This window comes from Oreochromis aureus, linkage group 20 (assembly GCF_013358895.1).
Source record: "Oreochromis aureus strain Israel breed Guangdong linkage group 20, ZZ_aureus, whole genome shotgun sequence".
Classification (NCBI taxonomy): domain Eukaryota; kingdom Metazoa; phylum Chordata; class Actinopteri; order Cichliformes; family Cichlidae; genus Oreochromis; species Oreochromis aureus.
In genome coordinates this window covers 28,298,458-28,311,004 of record NC_052961.1, presented here as the reverse complement: position 1 = coordinate 28,311,004, position 12,547 = coordinate 28,298,458, and the positions used below count along the sequence as shown (strand labels likewise).

Sequence of the window (12,547 nt, the reverse complement as noted above, 5' to 3'; positions counted from 1 at the left end):
GCTGACTGTGAGAAAGTTTGCCTGAAGCCTCCAAGAGAGACGACGTCATCACATCAACTCTTGCAGCTGTCAACACTGAACAAATACTGCTGTCTTTAAGTGTCCTGGGAAATCTAGAGACTGGGTTAGGAGCTCCACCTGTGTGATCGCACAACTTAATAAACATAACTGGGTGTTTAATTTATGACGTTTGTGATGTGGAGCTTTAGCCTCTCCAACGTAATTGTGAACTTTAGACCAGACTTTAGACCTTGTCTCAAACTTGATCTTGGCAACATGATTAAATGTGAACTCGGTTCATTTAGGTTAGAACAAATGCTGACTTTCTCATCGTTGTCATCTCATGTTTTGACTTTCTATAGCCTTAACAAAGGTAATTTTGCTGTTAAACGTAAAATAAACAAGGTAAACAGCTTTCAAGAAATGTCTTAAGGCAACACAGCATGACAAGATCTTCCTGTCGGGTAAACAATTTGGCAACGACCACAGACATGCAATTGCACCATTTATTTCCTTCCATTCTTATACACGTTTCTCCAGCTGAAAAAAAAAAATACTGCAATGTGCAAGTCACAGATGTGCAGATTATAAAAGCATTTCTTCCTTTAATAGAGAGAACATCTGTCTTTTAGATGGTCAGTTTCTTTAAGATTCCACTGCGATAAACAAACGTAGAAACCTTTCCACATCACAAAAGAGAGTAGTGTCTAAGTAAGGGTGAGTCCGGTCTGTTTACTCAGACTTCAAGCCCTCCTTGATGAGGTTGAGCTCGTAGCACAAGGTCTCATAGCGGTACGCCATACGGATCTGAGGCACGTTGGTCTTGCGGATGTCATTGCCCTCTGGGCCCTCTTTGAGGTAATCCTTACCCAGGAAGTGGCGCTTCTCCTGCAGCGCAAAAAGAAATCCACAAAATATTCTTCACTGATCCCTATAGGGAAATTCATTTTCTGAATTTTACTCAACCAGTTACAGTCAAAGTTCTTCAAACCACCTTTGGTAGTTCTCACTATAGTGTCACTAAGAATATATGTATTTTGTAATGTACTCGTGGCTCTTGTTATTCTCTTTGACTCAAGTACAGACTTGTAGGTGTGTGTCTGTTATGTCATGCAAAAACACCACAATGCGTGTTACCTCATCAGAGAGGGCGCTCTGAAGCACGCTGTTCCTGGCGATCTCACACATGTCACAAGTGCTGAGCTTGAACACCTGAGCTGCAATGGCATATTCTTCCATTAGAGGTTCCTGTGGACATAAAAAAACAAGACTTACACTCTGATATTACTGAATACTCCTGCTTCAACTTGAGATCATATGCAATGGATTTCATTAAAAAAACAATTTTGCACACAACACCAATTTATAGGATTTACAGAATGTGTTTATCATCAATGCTGATCTACATATTAAACAATAAACAGCACAACAGGCTGCGTGTATTTGTCTATGTTGTCACCAAAGGCTCAGACCTTGGTGTAGTGGAACTGCATGGGGTCATCGGTGGACAGAGACACCACCAAGCCTTTCTTGTGGAACTCAAGCAGCGGGTTCTTGGCATACTCAAGGAACAAGCTATTGTTGCTCAGTGGGGACATGGCGATCGGGATCTGGCTCAAGACATACAGGTACTGCAGCACGGGGCTCTGTTTGTAAAGGGTTGATGGGAAAACAGTGACTTTACAAGCTTCATATTTTTAACAAATATAACAATAGGCAATAAACAATTTTTTAACTTGCTCACAAGAATCATGCCAAATCTGATACTGAACTTTACACTTCAGTACTAGAATTACAGGTCAGTTGTATCATTGGTGACATTCAACTAAAGAGTTAGGCTGACATAATCTATCACTGTTAACTTGTCAGAGAGATATTATATAAAATGTGGTGAATAGACAAAAGCCTGGTCTGACAATTGCCTGATCATGCATATGAATTAAAGTGCATTTTAAGGCAAATGAAATGCTGCATTCAGAGGACTGACCTTCTTGAGGTTAAGGCCGTGAGAGATGTTATCAGCAGTCATGAAGGCAGCCAGCAAGTGGGTTATGGCACCAGCCTCACCGCAGTGAGGCCTGAACATGAATGTGTTCATGCCCCTCTGTCTGGAGAGCAGAAGAATTGGAATGATACAACAGAAAGCAACAGACATACTCAGACAAGAGTTAAATATATGCTCACTGTAAATGTTTAGAGAAAATAATGATCTCTGACAAAGAAATCCGAGTGCTTGAATCCAATAGGATGAAAGAAGAAAATGCATGTATGGAAATAGCATTACTCACTTGCGCAGCTGGTTGAGGGCAGCGATATTGGCATACATGTAATAGATGTAGTAGGTGTAGGAGGGGTTTTTGGCAATGTCCCACTCCTCTGGTTTGGGGCTTTTAGTGGAGAACATGTGGCCACTGTGTTTGGACTCATCGTCCACACTGTCAAAGCCTGTCACCTACACATTAAGCAGAAAACAATGGATTATCCTGGGATTATACCGCAGTATATGGATTGAATATGTCATCTTTTCTACAACTATATCTTTATGTGTGGATTGGAAATCAAGGTTCAGCATGTATTTTTGTGTTTGAACAGTGACTCACATGCTTGAGGAAGATGCTTAGCTCTGGACTGGACTGTGGATCAATGGTGGCCTGGAACACAGGCAGGAAAATGTTCTCCAACATTTTGCCAAAGTGTGGCACAAAGTTTCTGCCTCTGAAGATGTCGCTGAGATAGAACATGGACAAACGGGATTATTTAAATGTAAATTCCATCCATCCTTGTTAGCAGTAGAGGTAGCTTTAGTATTTGAACGCATATTCTTTAATGCATGCAAACAAAAAGAAAAAGCATGAAATGTATAAATGTAAGAGTTTTCCATCTCTCTGACAGTTTGGTGTGTTTATACAGAAGAAAGAGCAGACTGAAAACTTACTAGATCCTGGGTACTTGAATCATCCATTTGAGGTTTGGGGAGTAAACCCTGTGCCTGACGAACCAGTTCGAGAGCTTGTTCCACTCGTTGGCGTTGCAGCCATAAATGGACAGACGGGGCTCAGCATACTGGTACTTGGCTTCCTCGAGATCATTGGCTACTTCCTGGTTTTCCCAAAGATCAAATCAAGTTGAAATTACCAGTTCAGTGTATAAAATTGAATATTAATAAAGTAGTTATAGCAGCCTTGATCTTCAGCTGCCACGGTGACAGTTATACAGTTTCACAGAGAAGTCGTTTGAAGGAACGTTTCATGAAACCAACCTTGATGATAGTGGCAAAGTACTCTCCATTGATGTGATTCTCTGTCTTCAGGTACAGGTCACGCAGCTCACTGGCTCCTACTGGGTTGTACTTGGCGTTGAACTTATCGAAACGCTGGAAGGTTTGTCTACCCTTCAGAGAAAGATACAAGATGATACATTTAGACCAAAGAAGCTCTAAAAGTGAATAGGCAACACAACACATTTGATTTTAATAAAAGTGTTTGCTTTTATAGAATACAAACTTTTTGATATTTAAACATTTCCTCAAGAATTAGAAAAGAAGTTTATCCTGATCCAGTTTTCAGGTTTAGCAACGTGCGGCCTACAGCGGTGAGGCCACAGGTTGCTCACCCAGCAGTGGTTTTTCCTGCGCATTGGTCATTCATGGCACAAGTCCTGGTAAATGGTAAATTTGGCAGCACTATAATCTTTATGTTCTATGTGTACAATCCTTTAAAAATAATATAAAACCGATGGTGTATCTTTCATTTATAATGTGTGGGGTTTTTTTGTTATTATCTGACTATTACATGTTTTTATTCTTATCTTGAACACTTAATTGCTTTCATGGAAATGTATCCTGTCAGTATGTGAGCCTTGTTACTTTGCTATAATAAAAGTCTGTTATTAGTTGTTAAATCACTAGAAAAACCAAACAAACCCACAGCGTGCACATCCAGTGAGTCCACAGTGAGGTCGTATGGATGCAGGTTAAGGGACTGAAAGAGCTCCTTCATGGTGACCTCCTTCCCTTTGAGGTTGTGCACTACACGTTCAGCATCCACACGGTAAGACTTTTTGATAAAGCGCAGCAGGTGCTTCTGGTTCATGCAGGCAGCAGCATGGATGTGAGTGTCCACCTGGAAAGGAATAGAGATGGCAGGGTGATCAGTGAGGTTTTTGTTTGTGCAGTGTAATACATGTGATCGGTCACAAGAGGGAGCTAAAGACACCACGAGCTGCACTGCAGCTGGAAGTAAGGAAGACGATAGAAAGTGTGCGAAATTATCATGCACAACAAATAAATAGGACATTACTTAAGCTCTACTACACATTGCAATTAAAATCAGCACAAAGCTGTTGATAGTCACAGACTTCTGAAAATCCTGCAACTGTGCTAATCACACTGGTATTTTATTTTATATCACTTCACATTAAATTGACAGAAGGTATAAAGCAACTACCTTTCTGCAGTTGTAAAAGTCCCTGTGAGGGTTCTTCTTCACCTCTTTCATCTCCTCCATCTCATTCAGCATCTCATGCACATTGAACTTGGACATGAGAAACTTAAGACGGCGGTGAGTGTAAGTCTTTCTGCAAAACAAAGTGGAAATAATTGTGCTCTGATAGCACTTTCACCCAGGAGGAATTACAGCTACATTACAAAAATGAGGAGAAATTGTGTTGGAACTTTTTGAAATCAGATGAATTTCAGTTCTAAAATCTAAAAACAGAGTAATGAGCGCTTTTTAAAGGACTCACGTTGGGCCCTGTGCAATAAGAGCGATGAGGAAGTTCATGTCATCGATAAAGGTATTGAGGTCTGGGTAGGGCGTGTCCTTTGGCTTATGTTTGTCAGCAGCTGCAGCGTCATTGTACACATAAATCACACCGTCCTTCATACGAGCAACATAGCCCAGATTCTTTGGCAGGTTCTTGACATCAAACGGGTCTTCCCCTTCTTTTGGAGGACTTGTGAAGACTGAGGATAGATGTGACATATAATTAAGTACACATCTTCTACGTAAGATCATTTTAAATCATGCTAACCCTGATCTCCTTTTATTATCACCTGGCTCAAATTGTTCTTCCGGTCTGAAAGACTCTCCTTCAATCTGACGCAGGTACTGGGAGGCTGTTCTTGGGAAGCGCTGGAAGGCCAGTCGCATGTACTTCTCCCTGATGGTTAAAGCACGGTACAGACCCCTGCATGCCAGCTCAAAGTCATCCATAGTCACCTGAATAGCACATACGAGAGATAACAGTTAACTGTTAAACAATGTGGAACTGATGAAACACATTAGCCCTGTGTCAGACTGGCTTCCTGTCCAGGTTGGCCCATTACAGCTGGGATGAGCTCCAGCACCCCTGCGACCCTAAACTGGATAAACTGGATGGATGAAGCAGATGGAGACTATACTGTTAAAACAAATTTGACTACTAGAACTTTTTATTTGCTCCAATCTCATCTCAATGACAAATTTTTTAAAAAGAGTATATATTACACAATCAGTCATTTGCTCTGTGTAATGTTAACACAACATGTTACATATGCAGTGAACAAACCTTTATCTTAACAAATGTGAGGCCCAAAGTAAGTTAAAGCAAAGTCACTTCCTCCAAAGTTTTCTCTCGCTCTACTGTAAATGTCAAACCAACGGTGGTGAAACCTGAAACTTAAGCGTACTCTCAGATGAGCTCCACTCATGGCCTTTCATAGTGGGAGGTAGCCTGTGAGGACACTCACGCACAGACAAAATATAGTCAGTGAAATTTACACTCACCACTTCTCCTTCTCACATTCATGTCTACTTGACCCAGTTTGAATGTGCTACAGGCAGTTTCAGTTTTAAAGCTACCAATACCAATTAAACCCAATTCAGGAGTCGCTGCAGTTGAAAAGCCAGTCTGATTGAAATGCATATCAGTCTTACCAAGCATTTGTGACATAGTGCTTAGTAAACTACTTTTAAAAAAAATCCAGTTAATGCTATTACTTTTATAAGCTTTAAAGACTTTTACCTTGTCGCACCCATAACCACACCCCCCAGTGACATCACAATGTGCTAATACACTGTGAAGTTACACCACTGGATGAAGGTGTTATTTATGGTTGACCTCAAAGTGTAACACATAAGAAGTCTTTTTTTTTTTTTTTTTTTTTAAATTAAGGGAAAATAAACAGTACCCCAGAAGCATAGTCTCCAATGACGGCCACTCTCTGGAAGTCAGGCACTTCCAAGTAGGTGGGCGTGTCCACTTCCACTGACACTACAGGGGTAGCAGCTGCCTGGGAAGCAACCGTGGGCACAGCCATGGTACGGGACCGCTTCTTGCTGTTAAATAATAAAGTTATGCAATGATTTTTGTTGTTGTTGTTCTTTCAGGAAGCAAATCACGATTTTGTAGCATCACTATTCAAAATCTTCCATCTCACCGTTTCTGCTCATCATCATCAGTGTGCAGATGGTGGGCCATCTCATGATGGATGATGGGACAGTCCTCAGCCACATCAAACATGGAGATTTCATCGCGGACCGTCTCGTCTTTGGTCTCAGAAGCAAAGACCTGCTCTGCGAAGGCCCTCATCTTGTCATCGGTCTCTGTGATGCACACAGAAAGTTTAAGTAACAGAAATGCATTCCGTTCATATAACACCATGCAGCATTGAACTAAACTAGGCGGGCCACATACAGGATTCTTTTGCCTGCTATGATCTACATTATTAAATGACAAAATTCTAAGGAGGAAAATCTTGGACATGATGTACTGCATTGCATTTACAACATATTCCTCAATGATGTGTACAGGCTCCAGCACAAGCATACATGGCAACAGACTGACTCAGCCACTACAACTGGGAAACTCTGACCTCCAGCATAGCCTGCAAAAATCATGCATATTGAGGGACTACACTGATGAAGCACTCCAGGTCCACTTCTCTTTATAACTGCGTAATTGCACCTAATCAGCCACAGTGTAAGTGGCTCTTTATTATTGTTTTTGATCAGAATATGCTGAAAAATATAAACGCACACGCAAAGACTAACACAAACACACAAAAATGAGACAGTGACAATGCAAAGCCTTTGTAGCTCTATTTAACAACCCACTGTGTACAAAACTACTCTCTAGACCAACTCAACTTTTCTACATGCACTTGCAAGAGCCAACACATTCTTCTCTAAGCTGACATCTGTAGCATACAGTTTGATACTGAAGTGACTTTGGCATCCATTCGATATCCTCCATACTTACTCTGTTGACCTGATATAGCCAGCAAGAGAGAGAGATGCATCATGGGGAATAAAACCCAGAAAAGAAAGTGTTAGGAAAAGCATTGGTTAGAAAATATTATGCAGAAGGTCATACATGAATAAACCCCAAACACTTAAACGTTATCCACAGTACGTTGATATCAAGTTGTGTCATAAAAAGGACTATATATATTTATATATATATTTATATAAATAAAACAACATAGATTAGAAAATGCATGCAGTAGCAAACCTTGCACACATAAATAATGAAATTAAATGTTGGACTACTTGTGATAAATGGGTAAGTGACATTAATGTAAGGCACAGTGTGAGGATATGTATGGATTGGACACAAGGGTGTTAAAATTGATTAAGTGTCGCAACTGAATGAAATGCAGGAGCTGGACAAAAAACTGCTAACCGCATCTTCAAAATACACGCAGAGATTGTTTCATTGTGTCTCCGCTCCCAGAGGAGCAACACGTTTCAACTAAAATGTGCAGTATGCTCATGCATATGAGGATGCATTAACTGTGTGGCCCTGGAATATGCTGTCTGTGCCAAACGGTTTGATTGTCACTTAAAGTTCTTGATATGCACATTGCTGTATGTTAAGCTTTCCGTGGTGGCAAAAAATCATTTATTAATGCAAATGTTCACTTTCAGTTCAGTCCTCATGGATCAAGCTGTTTGTGGAGAACTGATATTGAATGTGAACAGTTTATTAATAAATGCTGTCAATTTGCACTTTATCCCATTGTTTCCTTTTTGTGTTCATTCGCAAAAAAACAACAAAAAAAACAGACAATTTGCTTTCAAATAAAAAAATGCGGGTTTGGTGATGTGACTGCCTCACAACCAGGCAGTAAACCATGCATTTTGAAATACTTGAATCTGTATTTCAGATTCCCTAATTCATTTCCCATCTACATACTTACTTCCTCCCTCTGGTGAAAAAGCAAAAAAGTCCCAGTCAGGGTGGGACAGTCCAGGTTAAAGGGGAAACAAAACATGCCTGGTTATATCTCAGAACAACAATAACAATGAAATAAGTGTGCTAAACAATTGTTGAAAAATAAATCATCCATAGAGGCTTGTGGAGCAGGTTAGGTCTCTTGGAAATGCATAATACTCCTATCTCCATAGCTGAATATCGCCTTTGGAATAAACTGAATTAACTGGTTTGATTATTTCCACATTATTTGTCACTCAACGCTATCTGTGGCTGATCAACACGTCTTAAAATCAGTCATATTTTACCGCAATCATTAATTGTTGCAAAATAATTTGCAACAATTATTTCTAATTGATAGGTTTTATTAATTAATGCAACTTAATTCTATTAGCTGTGAAGTCAAACCTGTCTGCAGGTGGTCGGGCTTCAGCATTTCTATTTTTTCACCTTTTGAAAGACTCTTGCATAATGTAACTGGCCGGTTGCCCTGTGCCTGGTGAAGGCAGGCCTAAAATTAGCAACTATTACTGCTGCATTCAAAATAGTATTAATGACAGAGATTTTCTGTGGTGGGCATGTACTACATGAAGGATCACAATGAAAGTATAAAGCTAGAAAAATTATCTGGATGACAAACACAATCTCTGTGAACATGATGACAAATAGCATTCATCGTATTTCCTTTCCTGCTATCTTCACTGCTGATAGTAAACCACAGGTGCATTACCAAAAACTGATACACACCCCTGTAGTACAATACCAATGACTATATACCGCATGCTTAAAATAGATCTTATAGATATAGAATTGTATTAAATGAATTGTACATATTAACACTAGTTAGCTAGTGTTATGCAGACACAGCTCACTATCTGACGCTGGACGTATGTGCATTTTTAACCCCAGTGAACCTGCCATTAAACCTGTCACTGCAACCCATAAGGGAGATACCACTGGAATGGCCCTGCTAAACAAATGTGGATTTATTACCTAAACAGTTGTTTATACTATATGCTGCACAGAAAAGTGTGACCAGTGTAATATAAAATCAGCACATCATCTCAGTCAGAAGGCAGTAAGGGGACATCTTTGTCCCCCTACTGCCTTCTGACTGATCTTCTACTGGTTAAGAAATTCCATGAAATGATAGCACCACTGGTGAAGACTTTGCTCATTTCTTTAAAAAATGTCCAAACCTCCCCTCTGTTAGTGTAGTATACATGAAGTCCCTGTTTCATTTTGCCCAAACTCACCTGGAACCAAAACTTTCGGCATGGTGATGGTCTTCCAGTTAAACTATCCTGAGGACTGGTAGCGGGTGGTCAGGCACTGGACCACTGTAGTTGGGAAGTGTGGAGCACCGCGCTTGCTCTGGGCAATATTAAGCACCCTCTTCTCAACTGTAACCAGAACCCGCTGTGGCCACATGAAACATGCCTTGATGTAATGGGGAACTCATATGTGTCTAGATCTATTTTAAGTCATCTGTGTGCATACAGGACCCTCTGGCAGGCATAGTGTTTTGACAAACTGACAGGTATTTGCAAATGAGGGGACTCATCTTATGAAACACTTTGATAGCTGCATGAGTTGCTGTGAACATGGTAGGTGGTGCATAAGATGTCTAATAAACCAAGTGTGCCACTTCTTGGCATAAAGTATAATTAGAGAGGAAGAACAAGGAAAGCTTACACCTACATTTCCCTGTCTGCACTGTAAGTCTTCCATCACTAGGTGGTAGAGACAAGAACATTCAACTTCACAAGAAGGTGTTTCCTAGCACAACATCATGGCCGTGCAGATGACAGACAGTCAGCTCTACATCACCAGGACCAACATTTTCCTAATCGTCTTTGTGATCCTAAGACCTGCTTATTTTCAGAGCACTTGTCTCCAGATTTCACATCGCTATCCTGTTGCTGAAGCATCCCATGCATTTGTCAGATTCTGTGTGGAATTCTGTAATAGCGTCCTATTGAAATAATGAGCCGCAAGTAAAGTTAAGGACAGGCTGTGAAGTGCTCAAAACTCACTACATCCTAGCAAGAGATCACTCCTACTCTCGCTCTCTACATAGCTCCCAAAGTCCTGCCTTAAATTCAGTCATTCTTCTCACCTACAAGTCCCTTCACACTCCTGCCCCTCAGTACTTCTCTGATCGTCCATCGCCTCTAAATCCCTTCCCATAATCTTCGATCCCCAGTCACTGCTGGACAGGTGTTCATTCTGCTCACCAGTTGGCAGACTCTAAAGGAACAGCTGTCTGAAGTCTCCCCCTCCCTCCAGAGATGCTGAAACCCTAATACAACCTAGCATTTGGTCTTACCCACAAAATTTTCCTCATTTGATTTCAAAAGTACTTTACACAAGCTATATTTTAAAGCTTTTAAAGCTATAAGAGCTAGACCAGAATTACTGAGATAATTGAGAAAATGTGACATTGCTTAAAGAAACACAACACTTCACTGCCCATTCAACTATTCAAATATTTCTCAGCAAAATTACCTTAGAGTCACGTGAAAAAGAACGAGCTAACCTCACTGAATGATTACCACCTTTAGCAGCAATAAACTTGAGGTAACGCATCGCTATCATAAGGTCCTGCCCCAGCATCTCGATCAGATTGATGTCTGTACTTGGACAGAGTATTGCATGGTATCACCTTTTAGACATACCTTACAGGTGTACTTATTTTTCACAAGACTGCATATACACGTTTTAACCTGTGCACAATAATATGCATTTAAGTAATAATATACAACCAAGCCTATTTTCTGAGATAAAACTCATACAGATTTGGGCGTGCAGCTTCCAGTTGCTTTTGGCTTTCAAAAGAACGTGCTTTGAGCAGGAAACACATGAAAAACAGGCACAGCAGGTAACGGCTAAGATTTGCTAGGAGGCACTGGGTTTATGCAGCTTACTGTGGATTAAAAAAGTAAAAATAAAATAACAAAAAAAAAAAAAGTTTAACTGGGAGAAAAGCCTGAGGTCTCATTGTAATTCATGAATTGAAAATATGCCAGTGCTTCCTTGGGATATATTCCTTCAGTTGTCATTGCTGTTGAAGTTTTCTAATGTAGTTTTACAGCTTTATCACAAATTAAATTCCATTTACCTCTAAAGCTTTTGACAGAATCGGACAAAATAAAAATGAATCTATCTGGAGGGCTAAATACTGCAGGATACCAGGATATATTATGATTATTTTTTCAAAATACATAAAGTTGATTTGTGTTGCACACGCTTCTATTTCCCGATGTCTGTGCAGCTTGAAGACACAAACTGACAAGCCATCTATTTTTAGGGAATGTGATTCTAAATGTCAAAGTTCCTCTTACTAGTTAAAGAGATCAGGTTAGAAATGGGCAGTCAGTCAGTTCAGACTTTGGGAATTAAAATGCCAGAATGGGAATGTTTAAATTATCAAAGGGAATTTTTTTTTATCATTTAAAATAGGTCACAAATTTCACAAAAATGCCTTTCAAGTATTTAAACTCCACAATCTTGTTTTACATTTCCTTTTAATTGTAATGACAGGTTTCTTCTACTATTAACTTAAACAGAAGAGATCAGTTTAATCCTCTCATTCTTTAGCTGGTGTGCTCAATTTGCACAAAAATGCTAACTAAAGTGTTACAGCTACATGCCTCAGTAGGAAAAATCAGTGCTTCCTGCTCAAATTCCACAAGGAACAGAGTGTATTGATCTGCCACATGAGTGTGAACTTCAAGGATAAACAGCTAAAGGTGAATGATAAAATGACTGATTCAAGAATTTCTTCTTTCCAGAGCGATCTACATGCTTCAATATGAAGCTGAGAGGTTATTGGCGGCTGTAGCCTAAATGTGGTTTAGACAGGCAGGAGGGAGCAGAGTGTCCAAGTTTGTCCATCTCATATTACACCTATCATCATCATCCAGACTGTCAGACACTACCAAATTACAACAGGTGTCCCAGTGTCCAGCTCCTGCTCTACAGGCGTTCTTTGGATCTGGCTGTGCAGCAGTTTCCTGTGATTTCCACATTTTCCTTCATTTTGGGGATATATTGTAGGAGATTTTAAGAAACACCAAAGCACGAGTGTAAACTGTAAATGTAGCACACAAACAACCGAGTGATTCCTATGGATAAATAGTCCAAATTTGTGTTACATGATGTTTGGGATTGAACATTACAATTGCAATGTTAACACTGTTTTACCTATAGTTCCTCTAAATGAATAAAGTCTTCCCAACATCTACTGGATGTACATCTGCTCCTCTGAAAGCTGCAGGGAGACTTCTGCATAAATAAAGGCCACTGAGTATAAATGTACCAAGAACAAGATTAAACTTGTTCTTCTAAAAAA

At 40.0% G+C, this 12,547-nt stretch overlaps 1 protein-coding gene across 2 annotated transcripts; it reads right to left on the bottom strand.

Moving 5' to 3' along the window:
- Window positions 1-492: 492 nt before the first annotated feature.
- Window positions 493-9,566, bottom strand: ampd1. 2 transcript variants are annotated; one of them, XM_039604423.1, is made up of 17 exons: window positions 9,450-9,553; window positions 8,180-8,188; window positions 7,240-7,248; window positions 6,419-6,584; window positions 6,170-6,317; window positions 5,054-5,219; window positions 4,744-4,963; window positions 4,446-4,575; window positions 3,927-4,121; window positions 3,260-3,391; window positions 2,936-3,099; window positions 2,601-2,727; window positions 2,289-2,452; window positions 1,988-2,108; window positions 1,473-1,646; window positions 1,138-1,248; window positions 493-888 (listed from the first exon to the last, which is right to left on the bottom strand). In XM_039604423.1, the coding sequence occupies exons 1-17, from the start codon at window positions 9,469-9,471 to the stop codon at window positions 733-735; spliced, it is 2,214 nt and encodes a 737-aa protein (XP_039460357.1). In that variant the 5' UTR covers window positions 9,472-9,553; the 3' UTR covers window positions 493-732. The 2 variants fall into 2 exon arrangements, with proteins under 2 accessions (XP_039460357.1, XP_031592018.1); XM_031736158.2 differs by lacking the exon at window positions 8,180-8,188 and having other exon boundaries at window positions 9,450-9,566.
- Window positions 9,567-12,547: the final 2,981 nt, after the last annotated feature.